This window comes from Gekko japonicus, unplaced genomic scaffold, assembly GCF_001447785.1.
Source record: "Gekko japonicus isolate JY-2015 unplaced genomic scaffold, Gekko_japonicus_V1.1 scaffold1072, whole genome shotgun sequence".
NCBI lineage: Eukaryota > Metazoa > Chordata > Lepidosauria > Squamata > Gekkonidae > Gekko > Gekko japonicus.
The window spans coordinates 17504-35718 of NW_015173154.1; the positions used below are offsets into that span (position 1 = coordinate 17504).

At 50.6% G+C, this 18215-nt stretch overlaps 1 protein-coding gene across 1 annotated transcript in view; it reads right to left on the bottom strand.

Moving 5' to 3' along the window:
- The window catches only part of VWA8 (von Willebrand factor A domain containing 8), a gene marked incomplete at its 3' end in the record, with an annotated part of 127269 nt that overhangs the window by 16209 nt on the left and 92845 nt on the right, over positions 1 to 18215 (bottom strand). The window contains exons 29-36 of the mRNA XM_015422395.1: positions 17468 to 17581; positions 14456 to 14520; positions 14219 to 14344; positions 11875 to 11984; positions 8115 to 8269; positions 7257 to 7458; positions 2470 to 2551; positions 650 to 854 (exon numbers count right to left, since the gene is read on the bottom strand). Of these exons, the coding sequence (XP_015277881.1) occupies positions 650 to 854; positions 2470 to 2551; positions 7257 to 7458; positions 8115 to 8269; positions 11875 to 11984; positions 14219 to 14344; positions 14456 to 14520; positions 17468 to 17581 (1059 nt within the window). The remainder of the gene's footprint in view (positions 1 to 649; positions 855 to 2469; positions 2552 to 7256; positions 7459 to 8114; positions 8270 to 11874; positions 11985 to 14218; positions 14345 to 14455; positions 14521 to 17467; positions 17582 to 18215) is intronic.

The window sequence follows — 18215 nt, forward strand, 5'->3', positions numbered from 1 at the left end:
CTGGTGGCACCTGGTATTTTTGGCCACTGTGTGACAGAGTATTGGACTGGATGGGCCATTGGCCTGATCCAACACTGGCTTCTCTTATGTTCTTATGACCAATCCAAAATCAACTGCTGGAGCTCCTTTTGAAGAAGGTTCTGACGACCGGCTCCATGTAATCCTGACGGCCAGTGTGGCAGCGCTGGACTGGGACTGACCTATCTTACAGGGTTGCTCTGGGAAAGAAATGGGATCCCCCCATTCAGGAAGGAAAGGTGGGGTATGAGCAATGTGATGGACAGGATTTACAGGCTGCATCCCAGGCCCGAGCCAGGCCTTTCTAAGCACAAGCCTGGAAGTCCCTCATATGAAGAAGAGAGGAAGAAGAAGAGATTGGATTTATACCCCATGGCTCTTCACTTGGAGTCTCAGAGCGGCTTACAAACTCCTTTCCCTCCCCCTCCCCACAACAGACACCCTGTGAGGTGGGTGGGGCCGAGAGAGCTCTGACAGGAACTGCTCTTTTTCAAGGACAGCTGTGCCAGAGCTTGTGACTGACCCAAGGTCACATCAGCTGGTGCAAGTGGAGGAGTGGGGAATCAAACCCGGTTCTCCCAGATTAGAGTCCGCACACTTAACCACGACACCAAAGTGGTCTGCATCTTACCTGCACTGGCCTGCCATCCTCTTGTCCAATCATGTTTCTCCATTCCTGAAGGGATCTCCTAAGGCTTTCGAAGCTGGTTTCCCAGAGCCTGACATTGCCCCCCATGTCTACCGTAACGACACCAGAATTGCCAAGCTTTGCCAAGAGGACGTCAGTGTCAGAAATCATGGACAGCCATGAAGTATAGGGCGTCAGGGATGCTGATCTGAAAACCAAAAGAAGGGAGGAGGTTACCTGGAGAATCTGAAACAATGCTGGACTTTGAAAAAGGTTCAACCAGAACATATTCTGATCTCTCCTAGAGACAGCAGTGGGTTTAGGTGTGGAATGACTTCTTCACCCTTCTTGATCCACGCTATTAGTTCACCTAAATGAACTTTAGTGCCAACAGTTGAATCCCTGGATGAACAATACTGTGTTTCCATGTCACAAAGGAGTCTCTAGCTGGGTGAACAGTGCCAAGGTGGGCGTCATGTTTGGGCTTGAGGGGTGGAGAGGTTGCGGACAACCGATTTTGCCCCCCCCCCCCCAATTTCTCTCTCTAAGAGATACACGGATCCTCCACAGAACAGGTCTGGCCGTGCGGCAGAGAAGTCAGTTCTCACGTGTTTGGTTAAGCAGAGATTTTAAAGGTACTTGGTTCAAATTAAAGTTGTGATAATAGAAAGGGCGTTTCTGCACATACGAGTTCGCCTGCAGACTGGATCCTCAGCACTGCTAATCAAGGAACAAGGAGAGGGAATACAGTCCACCAAGGCCTTCTGCTAAGAGCTTTGCCTGCTCTGAAGGCTGCAACACGCTCGCAAGGGAAGCCTTGGATGGGCTCTGTCTGGCCCCTCTGCCACTCACTGCCCAGCGTGTGCTCCAGGCCAGGAGGCTCCGTGGCACCCAGGGCAGGGGAGTTTTGTGTTCTTCTGTCTTTGTGCCCAGTTTTGCACCTGCTCAGTAGTGCCACTGAATCTTCCCCAAGCTCATGGCAACCAATCAGAACAGCTCTTCACCACGATACAATCGTTTGCTTGGAGAAGACCGGGGCTTAGGGCTGCCAGGTCGCCCTCGGCAATCGGCAGGGAGTTGGGGGGACTTACACGGGGGGGGGGGCTAGGCTGGCATGGCTAGTGATGGCACTGGAAGGCATGTGATTGCATCATGGCAAAAGCTCTATGGTAGAAGAGGTTTTTATCACAGAGTTTTTGCCCAAATAGCAGAGCACCCCTGTGTCCCTGGAGATGTGATGACATCGCCATATTGCTGTCCTCCCCCCCCCCACTGGCCAGCCAATCAGTGGGGCTTGGCAGCTCTACTAGGTCTCCTCCAGAATACTCTCAGAATGCAATATTCACAGGGAGAACTGATCCCAAGTCAGAGGCAGTTGGGGATGCTTCTGGTACAGCAGCCAGTTTGGTGCGGTGGTGAAGTGCGCAGACTCTAATCTGGGAGAACCGGGTTTGATTCCCCACTCCTCCTCCACCTGCACCTGGCTGGATGACCTTGGGCAAGCCATAGTTCTGATAAGGGCTGTTCTTGAAAAAGAGCCGTTTCTGTCAAGAGCTCTCTCAGCCCCACCCGTGGGGAGGGGAAGGGAGAGGAGTTTGTGAGCCGCTCTGAGACACCTTCAGGTAGTGAAGGGCGGGGTATATAGTCTCCTTGGTAAACAATACCAAAAGCAGCCCAGAGAGGGAAGTGGAAATGTTACAAAATATTGAACGGACTTCCGTAATACAAACACAAATTTTTAAAAATGTTCCAGTTCTAAAAGGAACAGTCGTATCATGATACATAATGTAGCTTCCAAAACCGAGAAGACAAAATTCAGTTACCTGGGAACAGGTATGTATTTGAGTTTCTTGGCTATAAGGTCCGTTATCTCCAGATACCCAGCAGTCTGAGGAGGAGTGACTCCTGCAGAAAGGAACATTGGTTAGCAGGGAATTTGTTCAAGGAACCCTATCTCATCTGTGTGTCTCACAGTAACCTTCTTCAAGCCTCATATCAGGAGAAAACTCCCTGAAAGGCCGTGCTGATGACTGCCCGAGGCGTGCAGGAAGAGGCAACTGCAAGCAAAGAAAGGAAGAGAAATCTGGATGCTATAGATGCTACTGCTGTCAACAAAGAATATGAATAAAAGCTAATGAGGCCTCCTTGCCGTCATCTAAATTTGTCATCTCAGGAACTCTCAGGTGAAAGCCCATTTGAAGAGCATTTCACAACAATGAGCTTTGGGAGGCTGAGTGCTAAAAAGAAGTTTGTGTGTGCACCCGCAAACCGGTTTTCCTTCGGGGCAGCTAACTGCGTTTTAACACACCCCAGAATGGAGAATGGATAAGTGTCCGGCCTCCCTTGGTGCTCTCCCAATATCTAGTGGGGATCCACCACACCAAAACAATGAACTGAGAGAGACCAATGGAACCTCTTTGCACAGTCAGCAGTCATAGATGTGCCTTTGACGTATGCCATATGCCCTCTACACAGAACACAGCAGAGACTCTCCTTCAGCCACACGTGTTTTACGAACACATCAAGTCAATGCCTGTGAACTCAGAGGTCACTACAACACACACACACCCATTTTACACCCTTTTCTTCTTTTGCAAATGCAGCCTTCAGGATTCCCTGATCAAGGCAGAGAAGGAGAAACATTAACTCTTTCCTCCCAGCTCTCTCCTCCTCCTCCTCCTCCTCCTCCTCCTATCTGAAGAAGTGAGCAGTGACTCACGAAAGCTCATAGTCTGCTACAAATTTTGTTAATCCAATTGTTAGCGCTGTAACAGGGTGGGCTAACTAGCGAGGAAGAGGGTGGTGAGTGGGGTACTGGCTAGAAGTGGATCTGAGGTGGGTTTTTGGGTCTTGCATTGTGTAGGCATAGTTTTGCTGGCTGTTGGTGAGTGTAAAATTGGGTGGACAACACCGATGAAGGGGGGCCATGGAAGGGAATACCAGTGATTATGGGGCGGGGGGGGGCACAGGTGCTGTTCCTCTAATTGGAATGAAAAAAATCAGACATGGGAATGCTCAGACCTCTTCCCACCTACGTCCCACCCTGAGAGATGTGGGTTGTGGGGCTAGGAAAAATTACGCTTCTCCAACACCTGGTGTTTTTGAATGCCAGGTCTATCCATAACAAGACTGATACACTCCGTGGTTATCTCGCGGAGCCACAGGTAGACCTGGCTTGTGGTTATGCCAATAAAGGTCGATTGATTGATTGATTGACCTGGCTTGTGTGACTGAGACCTGGGTGAGGGAAGGTGAAACTGTCACCTTAAACCAGCTTGCCCCTCTCACTTGGGTTCTTAGTCTTTCACCAGACTCAGACATATGGGCGGGGGGGGGGGAGGTGTGGCATTGCTCATCCATGAATTTTGCTCCTTCCGGCTGCTCCCCACCCCAACCATCTCCATCACTGAATGTGTGGGCTTAGCGTGTGATGTCGAGGAGAGTTTGGCTATCTGGCTGGTGTACCGACTGCCCAGCGCACCGGCAGATACCCTGTCCGACCTGTGAGATGCTGTATCGGGCTGGGTCCTGGAGCCCCCCAAGGCTTTTAGTCCTGGGTGACTTCAATGTCCATGCTGGTGATGCAGCGTCTTTTCAGGCCAGGGGCCTGGTGTCATCCATGGAGGCACCGGGACTCTCCCAGTTTGAATCAACTCCCATGCATCAAGAGGGCCACGCGCTGGATTTGATTTGGGGGATGGGGATACGTGTGGATCTGATGACTACAGAGGTAGTTCCAAGGGTTCGACCACTTTGCCTTGGAGGTCTGGCTGAGCATACCACGCCTGTCCTGTTTAGGCGGCAAGCACATTCACGTTCGCCCACAGAGCCTACTGGATCCGATGCCCCTTGGCAGCTCATTAGATGAGCTGGTGGAGGACTGGGAGAACCGGCTCTCTGAAGCCATTGACAAGATCAACCCCAGCGCCCTCTCTGCCCTCACACCATAGCAGAAGAGGAGAAGAGAAGAGACTGGATTTATACCCCTTGCCCTTCACTACCCAAAGGTGTCTCAGAGCGGCTTACAAACTCCTTTCCCCCTCCCCACAACAGACACCCCGAGTGGTAGGTGGGGTTGAGAGAGCTCTTGAAAGAAACTGCTCTTGGCCAAGGTCATCCAGCAGGTGCAAGTGGAGGAGGAGTGGGGAATCAAACCCGGTTCTTCCAGAGCCCACGCACTTAACCACGACACCGTGGAGCTGCAGAGGATTAAGCGAGAGCTAAGACAGCTAGAGCGAAGGTGGTGGTGTGCTCATGACGAAGTGTCACGAACATCTTATGAAATGAGATGGCAGAGAAGGCAGCAAAGAAGGACTTCTGTGCGGCCTCCACTGAGTCTGTGAGCTCGCGCCCGGCTCAACTGTTTAGTCAATTATGACTCTGCCACAGGGCAGACCAAATAGTAGGGAATTGGCTATTGGCTTCGAGGCATTTGCGAGTTATTTCACAGATAAGATCGTAATGATCCACCAGGACCTCCCAATCACAATTGAGACAGTAAAGGAACTGGAAGCCCCTTGTCCACCTTCAGGTCCAATATTGGACCACTTCGACTGGCTCTCCCAGGAGGGAGGATCTTGGCAGCGGTGAGGCCTACCCCCGGCCTCCTTGACCCAGGCCCTTCTTGGCTGGGGAAAGTCTGCAGAGAGAGCATTCGGGACCCTCTAGGGGAAATTATCAACTTGTCCCTCTCTTATGTAGAGATACCAGCTTCGAAGTGGGACCCGAGGATCCCCCCCCCCAAGTTACAGCTCATCTCCAGACTACAGAGATCAGTTCCCCCCTGGAGAAAATGGATGCTCTGGAGGGTGGACTCTCTGTGGCCCACTGAGGGGTCCCCCGTCCGCCTCCCCAAGCTCCACCCCCAAATTTCCAGGAGTTTCCCAACCTGGATCTGGCAACCCTACCCCCCCTTCCCTGCTGGTGGCTGGGGGGGGCGGGGGGTCTGGTAGCCCTACAAATGTGTAGGATGGACATTACCCTTCTTAGCTTGAGCCAGTCACCAAACACCTGGACAGCCCTTCTATACAAGCACTAGCGGCAAACAGTAACCGCTGACTAATTCTACTGACCGTAGGCAGGACCCAGTGGCCAGCCACTGGAAATGGCCGGCCACACTGCCACGGAGAGCTTCATAAGCGTAAGAGCAGAAAACTTGCTCATTAAAAAAATGAAATCTGAATTCCTAGGCGGCCTCCCTCTGCAGCCGGTTCTCCATTCTGCACACTCTAGAGGCACTCACAGAGTCACAACATGCACACGACACAATGGGTGCGTTCAGACACGCCGTTTCAGCCGACATAAACTGTACCGGTTGGAACCGGTGCAGTTTATGCCGGCTGAAACGCGATCACACTTACCTCCATTTTGCGGATCCCATTGCAATACGCCCGTCCACACTTGTTGTCGGTTTGTTTTTAAACTTAGTTTGCGCATGCGCATAGGCAGCCATTCATAAAATGGCGATCTTCGCGCATGTGCAAAAAATCCTGTCTTACATTTAAACTTTAAAGGTAAGGACTTACCTTTAAAGTTTAAAGGGCACAGTAGCCTCCCTGAGGTCCCGGACGCCTCCGAAACGCTACAGTAAGGCCCTTTTCTTTTCTTTTTTATACAAACGGCAGGGCAAAGCTTCGCCCAAGCGCATATCGCCGTCCTTTAAAAAAAATGGCGGGCGAAAATTGGAAGCCTCAGGCTTCCAAACGGAAGTAGCTGTGCAACGGTGGAGAGCGATCAGACGGCGAGGTACAGTGTTTACAACCGTTGCACTCAGGATACCACCACTTGGGGACCTAGTGGCAGAGTGCAATGGTGTAAAGGGCTTTACAAAGGTTAGGGACAGGAGGCAGATGTTCGCCGTGTGAATGCCGGTAAGTACACCGGTTGGAACCGGCACCTATTCCGTTGTAAAGCCCCCGTCTGAACGCACCCAATATGTTTTATATTTTGCTTTTAAAAAAATTACAGCAGCTTTCTACCAAATCATCTTCGGGCAGCTTAGAGAAAGCGATAAATAACAGCATCATAAAAAAACCTAGACTAATAATTAAAACATCCTTCCACTAAAGTAGCAACATTTCATGAGACACTACAAATAATCAATTAAATCACTAGAGGAACAATGAAATAGAAAAGGAAGGAAGGCAGGAGAGGGGGAAAACACCCCAAGGTTACAAATGAAGAAGAAAAGATTCTGCACTTGTACATTTTTTTTGTCTGGCAAAGAGTCGTGTGCTGCTTTTCAGTAACCTTCCAATCTCTTCCACACTCAGCTAGGAATCTTATAGCCCGATTTGATACCAGTTTACTCAGAAGTAATCCCACTTTCTTCCAGCTCATATGCATAAGATTGTGGCCTAAACTGAACACCTCAATAATCCCCCCTATATCTAGGGTTGCCAACTTCCAGATGGCCCCTGGAGCTCTCCCGCAGTTCCCCTGGAGAAAATGGCCGGGGGTTTTTTGGGGGGGAGGGGGGTGGGCACTATGGCATCCTGCCCCCGCTGCGGTGCCTCCCTCCCCCAAACCCCGCCCTCCCCATGGCTCCCCCCCCCAAAAAAATCTCCAGGAATTTCCCAGATGCCAGACGAGCTTGAGGTGGTTGGGTTACCTTTGGAGTACAGCTCCTTCAGAGGCACATCCCCTGGAGCCAGAACTCTGACCACCTGGCCGGCAGCTGTGAGGGTCACACAGTTGGTTCGCTTTGCCCTCCTGCCCTTGCCGGGCCTTCCGTAGTAAAGCGGGTCAGAAGGCAAAGGCTGGCCCTTGCCCAGGGTGGAGCCTCTCTTCCAGCTGTAGACCTCGTTGGAGGACTGCGGAAAAGGAGGAGAGAAGCAAAACACAGTGGTGGAAAGCACCATCAAGGCACAGCCGGCTTATGGCGACTCTGCAGGGTTTTCAAGCCAGAAACGAACAGCGGCAGTTTGCCGTTGCCTGCCTCTGTCTAGCAACCTCGGACCACGCGAGCCAGGTGGGTGGTGAGCGAGGGACAGGGGGCAGCTGCCTCTGCAATGGGGAGCCTCCGGACTTCTTGCGAGAGGCTGGACGTGTGCAGAAGGCCTGTGCAGTCGGTTGGGCCTGTTCTAAAAGGGACGGAGAAACAGCAGACAAAGACGAGAACGGCTCCCTGATCCAGACAGCACAGAATAGGTGCCCACAACCCCCCCTCCCAAGCCTGAGGCCTTAGGAACGGGATCTGGGGCAAGGCTGGATCCCAGGGAGGGAGGATCATGAGCGAGAGACCCTGAACTCCCCAGTGAGCACCAGTTTCCCGTGCCTCTTCCTCATCACACTTATCCTGCAGAAACGTTGGCAATCCCTCCTCTATGATTTTGGGGGGCTTGTCATTTGCAGACACAGTCTTTGAGGCAGAATGATGCAGAGCCTATCTGATCCAGCAGGGCTCTTCTGGTGGTCTTATCATTGAGGGAATGCCAAATGAAACAAAAATGGTGGATGCAGCACCTACCGTGAGGTCTGGAAAGCCAACCACAAGAGTGGCGTAATTCTGTTCATCAGAGAGCATTCTGTTGGGTGAGCTGATATTCTGCCCAATGGCTGCACTGAGGTTCTCTGAAGACAGCTGGTCACTGGCAACGGCTTGTGGCTCAATCACTTCCGAAGCTGGGAAAAACATAAAGTGAACAAACAAAAGTCAATTTATTTAATCCAGAGAAGCAAAGTAGAAAACTAGGCAGGCAGGTTGATAAGGGCTTTTCTAGTTCAGGAGCTGCTAGGTCATACTGTGCAAAACACAGGAGCAGTTCCTTTGGGATCGATCAAAACCTTGAAAAGTTGAGATTAAGTCGTCCTCTGGTCCTCTGGCTGCTGGCACGAAGAAGCAAGCGGAGCCTCCCAGGCACCATTTCCACATCCCAGTTCAGGCTCTCATGAGTGCATTTGGGTGACTTTCTTGCAGCAGACATACAGGATATGTTTCTATATTGGCTATTTCAAGTTCTTACATTCTGAGAACCAGGGTGGTGTAGCGGTTAGAGTGCTGGGCCTGGGAAACCCAGGTTCCAATCCTCCCTCTACCATGGAAGCTTAGGCCAGTCGCACGCTCTCAGCCTCACCTACCTCACAGGGTTGTTGTGAGGATAAAAGGGAGGAGAGGAGAAGGACGTGAGCTGCTTTGAGTCCCCCCCACTGGGGAGGAAGGCGGGGTATAAATAAAATATGTTACCAAAGCAAAGGCAAATGCCATGGCAAACAATTTTATGAACACATCTGGTAAGAACACCAGAATAACCATGACTTTCAAAGTTATAGCTCATGAAGTGAGTTTGTTACATACTTATTTATATTTATGAATGCCAATCTCTCCCTCTCTCACCATTCCTCAGAGCCCAAGGCTGCTTGCACATCACAATTAAAAGCATCATAGTTTAAAGCATACAAAATAGAATAACTAACTCCCTCTCCCTTCTGCCAATTATTAAAGATGTATTCCTAAATTCCTGGAAGTAAGCCCCATGGAATAAAATTGGATTTATTCCTGCATAGAACTCCTTAGGGTTGCTCTCTAAATTATGTTAAAAACATGTGTTGATGTCCGACTCTCTGGGTATCTGAAGAAAGTACGGAATAGAGTTTGGAAAATAGGTTCCGAGGTCTACAACAATGAAAGAAAATTTGTATAAAATATTTCTGATGCCAATGCCCCCCACCCACCCACCCAAGGGCCAGCCTAGCTCTGCCAGGGCTTCTGGGCTGATTCATGCACATCTGTATCTCTTTCACATGCCACGAGGCTGGTGGTTTTCTCCTTACCATGTTTCATCCTGGAGAGCCAGTGAGGTGTGGCGCCTAGAGTGTTGGGGCAGGATCCAGGAGGCCCAGGTTCGAATCCCCCCTCTGCCTTCATGGAAGCCGGACCTGGGGCCAGTCACATCCTCTCAGCCTGACCCGCCTCACAGGGCTGTTTTGCAGATGAAATGGAGGAGGGGAGAACCGAGGAAGCTGCTTTGGGTCTCCAGAGGGGAGAAAGGTGGGATACAGGTGAACAAATAATCTTGCTCTTCCTCCAAGGGGCTCGGGGACCTCTCAACAACAATCCTGCAAGGTAGGTTAGGCTAGGAAAGTGTGACTGGCCCAAGGTCCTCTAGCAAGCTTCATGGGGCTGAGCAGAACTCTGAACCCGGGCTCTCCCAGTTCTAGTCACTATAAACACCCAGGCTCATTCTCACTTTCTCAGGCATGAAAAAAGGAGTGTGGGTGAAGGGAGCTGAGTGCCAGGCTCAGGATGCATTTTATGGTTCGCCTGCCATAGAGGAAGGAGGAGGGGGGAGAGGGGTGTGAAGACCAAATGCTTTCGTTTTCCTAAAGGCTTTGCCTTGTTTCTGTAGAAGGGTACGTGCTTAGTGTGTGTGTGTGTGTGGGGGGGTAGTTGACCTTTGTTTCTGGCGGGCAAATGCCATGGGCTGATTGGGTCCTGATCTTTGGTGCCTTTGCTTGAACACAATATATCTGCAATCCTCGCGCTTTCACCCTCAGTCCTAACAAAGCTCATGTTCAGTACGGTATCCTTCAACATCTCAATAAACTAAACTTTCTTCAAAGAGAACTGATTTAACCAGGATTCTGACACTGAGCCTTCCCCGGCATAGCCCCAGCACCTCAAGCACTTGTCTTCCATCATGCCAACTCCTGGAATCAAAGTTAGGCTGGGAGAAAAGGCCCTCGGGAAGTGGACCGTGAAGAAGCAAAGCGGGGCAGGGGGCGAGATGTCGCTCCCCTTCACCCACATGCACCTTGGCATGTTAAAGTAAGAATCCTCCCCCCCCCCTCCGCTTCTCCGCACGAACCAAGCAGGAACACCAGCCTCCCGTGCAGCTGCAGCACCGCCTGGCTCAGTGGGAAATGTATGGTGCTGCTGGCAGGAGGGGAGGAGAAGAAAAGGAAAAAAGAGGTCTCTGCAAATTTGTATCAAACATTTGGAAATTAGCTCTCCTGCTGAGGCTTACTGAGGCGTAATGGCAGGGCCTCAGTTAATTACTCTCAGTATTCCACAGTTTAGGATACATCTGCTCATCAGTCTCCAATTTGGACGTATTTATTTCCTTCACTATGTTTCCCCCCCCGCAAATTAAACCCAAACAAATGGTAATCTAAGCTTGTTGTTCCTGTTTGTAGCTTGCATCTGTCAAAACATCCTCATTATGTTGTATCCTCATTTGCTCCCCACCCTCTGCCTATGTGTAGGGACTGGTAACTCCCATTTCACGGTGTCTGAGGCAGTGGCCGTGCCCACGAAAGCTCACCCCTCGAATGAGACTTTGCTGGTCTCAAAGGTGCCCCCGGCTGGGCTCAGACTTTGTTCCCAGGTGACCACAGACGGCCTCTCCTGCCATTTGAATACTCCTACTCGGGGTATTTGGAAGATTTCAGGAGACGATACCAAGGTCTTTACTTATTTCATTAATTTATTTAAAACATCTATGAACCACCTTTCTCCCTTACAGAACTCAAGGCACTTTATAATAGAAATAAAATGATTATTAAAAATAAAAATAAAAAACAATACACAGAAAACAACAATTATAAAAACCCCAAATAGCTCACAATTTAAAAACTCCAGTTAGGACTGCCAATAAATAAAAACTAAATCAGTCAAATATAACCCTAATTAAAACCATCTTCAACTGCCTCCTGAAGACTGGCAACCAGAAGGCCGGGCCCTCACCTCCCTGGGGGGGCTGTTCCTCAGTTGTGGGTCTGCCACTGAAAAGGCCCCCCCTCCCTCTCTCATGTGTACCCACCAAACCGAAGGTCTTTGATTTGCGGGGCAGTCAGGCGGTGTCTCTCCCAGTGAGCGTAATCCCCAGGCAGGGACATGTGGGAGAAGACGGGTCCTTCAGATATCTCGGCCCCAAGCCATGTAGGGCTTTATAGGACAAAATCAACACCTTGAGTTGGTCTCTGATGTTCTTTTTAGTCACGTGTCCTTTCGCTAATCACTAAGAACTAGGGGAGTGTCCTTTCGCTAATCACTAAGAACTAGAAAAAAAAAATCGTTTCTCCAAGCTGGAGTCACAATGGACCAGGGACTCGTACCTCCCAAGTCCAGGCCCAAAACTGTATCCTCTGACCCACAATGGAAGACTGTCAGAGATGTTTTTCAAGTATCCTTTTTTCACAGTTATAATAACCGACAGCAATTGTGCAAGGCACATCTGAGCATGTGGAAACCTGGAGAGACAAAGAGCAAGGCAATCTAACCTCCATACCTGTGGTTACTCCAAATCCAGCCTCCACTGGCTCCTCACTCACGGCATGTAACTGGCAAATGTGACTCTCTTCAGAGGCCATGGGCACAGGCTTCGTCAAAAGATACTTTCTGCAAATTATGAGGAAATTGCTCACAGATGGTGTTAAACGGATAAATGCTACAATCTCCTTCCCATAATCATCTACAGGTATCTAATGAATGCCGCTGTCTGCAGCTCCATTCCAAATCATAAAAACATAAGAAAAATCCTACTGGATCAGACCAGTGGTCCATCTCGTCCAGCATCCTGTCTCACACAGTAGCCAACCTGCTCCTCTGGAGGGCCAATAACAGGGCAGAGAGGCTGAGGCCTTCCCTTGATATTATGAACATAAGAAGAGCCCTGCTGGATCAGACTAGGGGTCCATCTCATCCAGCATCCAGGCTCACACAGTGGCCAAACTGCTCCTCTGGAGGGCCAATAACAGGGTAGAGAGGCCGAGGCCTTCCCCTGATATTAAGACCAGTGAGGGTCCATCTCGTCCAGTCTCCTGTCTCACACAGTGGCAAACCAGTTCCTCTCGAGGGCCAGCAACAGGGCACAGAGGCTGAGGACTTCCCCTGATGTTGCCTCCTGGCTCTGGGATTCAGGAGTTTACTACCTCTGAACGTGGAGGTTCAGACCTAGTAGCCACTGATAGACTTCTTCTCCATGAATCTGTCTAATCTCCTTTTAAAGCTGTCTATGCCTGTGGCCATCACTACATCCTCTGAAGTAAAATTCCATATTTTAGTCCCTTATTGCGTAAAGAAGTATTTTCTTTTTTCCATTTTAAATTTACTACCCATCAGCTTCATTGGGACCACACCAAGTAACATCTGTACACAAGGAATCAGGTGAGACAGATGGATGATATGGTGGCTCCACACATTGCAGCTGTCATTTTGAGGGGGGGTATCACCAGGCCTAACGATCACCAGGTATCACAACTGAACTCCAGACAACAGATCTCTCCCCCCTGAAGAAAATGACTGCTTTGGAGGGTGGGCTCTATGGCATTCCATTCAGCTGAGGCCTCTCCCCTCCCCAAACCCTGGCTTCCTTAGACTCCACCACAGAATAGCATTCCCCACGCTGGATCTGGCAACCCTAGTCAGGACTGGCCACAATGAGTACCCCACAAAGGCCTGGAAAGGGCTTCATTCCTTTGCCTATTTACTGACAAAACCAAGCTTGGTTGCCTAGCAACAGCCATTGAGGGAAAAGTTAGTCCCACAGGAGCCAAGGAGAAGTGTCTTCGTCAGGAGAGACAGCCATTTTGTGGGGGAAGAGTGTCCAGGCTGGCAGTGGGTGGGGGAGAGAAGCAGACTCAACACGCAGCCAATGGCACACAAGTACTCTTGAGTGGCGGTTGATGAGCCAATGGCTGATGGAGTGTACTGCACAGCCAATGGAAGAGCTGGAAATGGCCAGTACGTAAGAGAATTATATATATAGGATATTTGTGCCCAGAAGAAAGGAGAACTTATTTTCAAGGTTAACATTTGTCGTATTTGTGCCCAGAAGAAAGGAGAACTTAGATATTTTCAAGGTTAACATTTGTAGACATTCAGGATGTGTAGTGAAGATCACTTACCACAGGATTAAGTCCTCATTAACCCAATTTACTTTTCCTTTTGTACACAAAGGAGTGTGGTTAAAAATGATAAAGCAGCGGAGTCTCTCCTCCACTTTTCTTCCCAGAGTGTATTTGTCATTTCGATCTGGGCTGAGAAGAGCCCCTCTATGAGCTTCCCATCCTCCAGCGAGCAATCTCACTCGGGAAAAGCCCCCCTGTGAACCAGGCCCGTTCCCTCATGAGTTCTTCCCCCCCGTCAGGGAACACTACTGGCACGCATAGCTTTGTCTATGCACCATACTTTTCTTAGGCATGTCTCCAGCCATCCGCAGACTTGGCAGAGGTGGATTTTCCTGCTTTCTCCTCCCGCTGCAGCCCATCTGTGTTCACTCAGGAACAGCACAAGGGGGGGGGGGGGGGAATTAGCAGAGACCAGCATCTCTTCTTCTGTAAATGGGAATGCCAGCCTCTCTCTGTGCTTGCTCCCATCTTTGTCCAAATGAACAAGCAAGGTGCCTCCCAAGAAGACCAAACACGACTTATGTGGGTTGTAAGCATGCCAGGAAGCATTGTGTGGAAGTCTTTACATTGGTGTGCGAACAATCATATCAAGAGAGATGCATGTAAAAGAACTAAGTAAACGTGTCTCTAGAGAGCAGTTATGACAGAAAATCCTGTCAAGCCAAAAACATTTATGTTTACATGCTGACCATAGAGGTCCACGTAGGACTTTGTCTATCTTACTGGTTTGTCTTGCTTTCCACCAGGAGCCACTGGTCTTCGGCCACCAAAAAGACAGACTTGAGGCTGACTGGGAGTGAGATGGTGTGAACACGGCCCTCCAGGGCATCGAGAACAACTAGGTGGCTCCTAGGAAACAGTGGTAAAAAAACCCACAAGTGTTGGACACAGGACGATATGAAGAGAAGGGCATTTTTCAGCCCTGAGGGTAGGATGTGGGAAAGGAGAGTCACTGCTCACCCTTCTTCTTTGTAGAACACAAGCCAGTTTTTGTGTGAAAACTCTTTGCACATTTTATGACTGCTCTAAGGAAAACAAATGGCAAAGTTAACAATCTCAAAATACTATAATATTTTAATAGTTTTGTTCCTTGCTAGAAATACCAGGCTAGAAATACCTGGATGGCCCAGGCTAGACCCATCTCACCAGATCTCAGAAGGCCTGGGCAGGACTTGGATGGGAGACCAACAGGGAAGCCCTGGGCCACGACACTGAACTTCTCTTGCCTCGGAAAACCTACAGAGTCACCCTAATTTGGCAGCGACTTCACACACACACACACACACACACACACAGACAATACCTGGCCATTATATAAAAAAAGATGCTTATAGTCAGACACCTAAATTTATAGCAAATCTATCTGGGAGAAAATACCGCCCACAATCTTGCTTATCTGGCCACAGTTCTCTTGGAGTGAAATAACCCATTAGGTAATGCAGCTCCCCGCCAGGCGGAACCGGTCACATCATCAGAAACATGACATACACCCTTGTTTGGCTCTGCCACAGAGTATAACACCATTCCCCAGTAGGATGCTCTTTACTTACACATAGATTACAAGTGCCTGTATCTAGTCACTCTCCAACATAACCTGGATTCCTGACTGTGTAAGCGAAGAGTGGATGAAGAATGAGTTCTTAAATTAAGCTGTGTCCGATCGTCGGTTGATCAGAGATGCTAACTTCAGCCTAACTCTTGCAGCTCCGTTACCTGCAGGGCTGCTGCTCCTTTTTTGGGTGGTGGTGGTGGTACTCACCAGTATTGTGTACAGACACCTTTTTTAGGGGCTCTCCCAAGTCCCAGGGTGGGTGGGTGGGGGGAACAGATGGAAATTGGTGCAACTTTATATAGGAAAGGTGGTGGTGGGAAGTCACAGCTGCCTCATGGCAACCTCGGGGGGGGGGGGCCAGTTTCTGTCAGAGCTGTTCTTGAAAAAAGAGCAGTTTCTTTCAAGAGCTCTCTGAGCCCCGCCCACCTCACAGGGGGTGTCTGTTGTGGGGAGGGGGAGGGAAAGGAGTTTGTCAGCCGCTCTGAGACTCCTTCGGGTAGTGAAGGGCCACCATGGGGTCTAAATCCAATCTCTTCTTCTTCTTCTTCTTCTTCTTCTTCTCCTCCTTCTCCAGGCAAGAGACACTCGGAGGTGGTCTGCCCTGGCCTGCCTCCGCGTCATGGCCCTGGTATTCCTGGGAGGTCTCCCATCCAACTGCTAGCCAAGGCCGACCCTGCTTCGCTTCTGAGATCTGGCAAGATTGAGCAAGCCCAGGATATCCAGGCCAGGGCGACATGTGAACATTGGTATGTTTTTAAAAAAACAAACCAGAAAAGAGCACTGGGTACCTGAAACCCTTTGAAGTGGACGTGCCAGGGAGAGCAAGCCCTTTGCATGCAGAGGCAGGCACACGCCCCTCTCCCCCCCCCCCCCCCCCCCCCCCCCCAAAGCGCGGCGCGCGGGGGGGGGGGGGGGGGCTTCTGACGGAGTGCTCGGGAGGCCGCTGGGGCCTGTCTTCTCTGGGCAGGTGCTGCTGCTGAGCTTGAAGCCCAGTAGGCATGTGTGGTCTGGCATGACCACAACAGAGAAGGAGGCTTTAAGTCTGAAGGCGGCAAATAAGAAGCAAGGGGACTGCTGAACAGGGAGAACCCGAGGAGGATCCTGCTGGGTCAGACCAGGGGGGGGGCCCATCTAGTCCAGCCTCCCGTCTCCCACCCAGGAGCCAGAGAGTTCCTCTGGAGGGGCCTTTCCCTTTGGGACTCAAGGCAGGCGGCACAGACCCGTTCAGCACACCTGGCAGAGCCGGGCACCCAGGAGACCAGGCCGCGGGGCATCTGGCCTGGAGAGAGCCAGAAAACCAGCCAGAGGCGAAGCACAGGGTGGGTATTAACATGATACGATAAATGAAAGCAAAAACCGCACAGAAGAGGGAGCCTACTTACAGCAGCAGAACGTGTGCCCCTGGGTGTGCCTGTGTGTGCGAGTGGGGTGGTGGTGGTTGTTTTGCCCCCAGGTCACAGCTGGCTTCTGGTGAGACCCCTCAAGGGATCCTCAAGGCAAGAGGCATTCAGAGGTGGTTCGCCATGGCCTGCCTCTGCGTAGCCACCCTGGACTTCCTCCCGTATTCACCTGGGCCGGCCCTGCTTAGCTTCCGAGAGCTGATGAGACTCCCCAGTCCCCAACCGTCCACCCCAAGCCTCTCTCTGAGCCACATCGCTACACTGCAGCAGTACTGCCTGTGCAGAAAAGCCCTCTTGAATAATCCAGTTTTGCACCGTTTGTAGAAAGGCAGGCGGAGGGGAGCCCTCCTGACCTCCTCAGGCAGGCCATCCCACAAGGAAGGCACGAGTGTGGGCAGTGGCTGATCTTGCCCATTTTTAGGGTGGAAACCCATCGAAGGCTGTCTTCAGAAGAGTGAAGCTGTCATGGGAGTGCACAGAAGGAGGGGGGGGGTCCCGTAGACATGAGGCACCGAGGCCACGAAGGGCTTTAGGACAAAGCTTGGGTCCAGCGGGGGCACCTTTAAGAACAACAAAGTTTAATTCTGGGGATAAGCGTCCATGTGCATGCATCCTTCTTCAGAAGTGTGTCTGCACACGAAAGCGTATCCCCAGGATTAAACTTTGTTTGTCTTAAAAGTGCCACTGGACACAAACTCTGTTTTACTGCTTCAGACCAATACACCTGCCCACCTGAGTCTATCTTCATGAAGGGCTTTGTATGCGACGGTCAGTACCTTTTTGGTAGCACCTTTAAAAAAAAAGCCAGCACAGCTTGCTTCAGATGCATGAAGTGCGGACATGCGTCAGGATAAGGACATAAGGATATGGCTGTGTGTCCCTGCACAGGCACACAGTGATAGACAGTGGACTGTGTGCGACCCACTGAGCCTACACGGGAAGCCACCAGGCTGCTCTGCTCGTGGAGGCCCCCCCTGCACTTTCACGCATCCTGGCCAAGAGGGTGCTCTTTCTCCCCACCTCCTCTTTGCTGCCCCACCAGGACGTCCTTCTGGGAGCCTCACACATCTCTGGGGACAGCAGCAGTTGGCGTATGGTATGCGTGTTGGTGTCCAGCAACAGAATGGCATTCGTCTGCACAGAGAAAGGATAAATTTTACATCCCCTTGTAGTACATGTCAAGCTGTGCAGCAACACAGACTCTTGAAAGAAAGCAGGAGAGGACTTTGTAGAGCTTAAGGTGGATTTCACTTTCCAGGAAAAAAACTAGTTGAGTTCCTACATACACCTTTGACAAGAAGACGGAGACTCTCAAGCGTATTTCTTTGTTCACGTTTCTCGGACACTCCAACTCCTGGCATGGAGTCATGTCACCCCCCCCCCCCCGGTTAGAAAGCAGAGAAAACAATCTACAAACTTGGATGTGATGATGCTTGAGATGACAGCACAGAAACAATCAGAGACCTACTGCAGATCACTCTGTTAAATTACTGGGTTAAAAATTAGGGTTGCCACCCTCCAGGTGACAGCTGGAGATCTCCAGGGATTACAGTTTATCTTCAGGCAACAGAGATCAGTTCCCCCTGGAGGAGACGGCTGCTTTGGAGGGTGGGCTCTCTGTGAGCACCAGACCCCCCCCACACACACACACCTCTGCAGGATCTTCCCTTAAACAAAGACTGGCACTTGCGATGTTGCTGCAGCACTTTCCTTCATCTCCAGGAATTTCCCTGGCAATCATTGATTAAAATTATCCAACTGGTGCTCT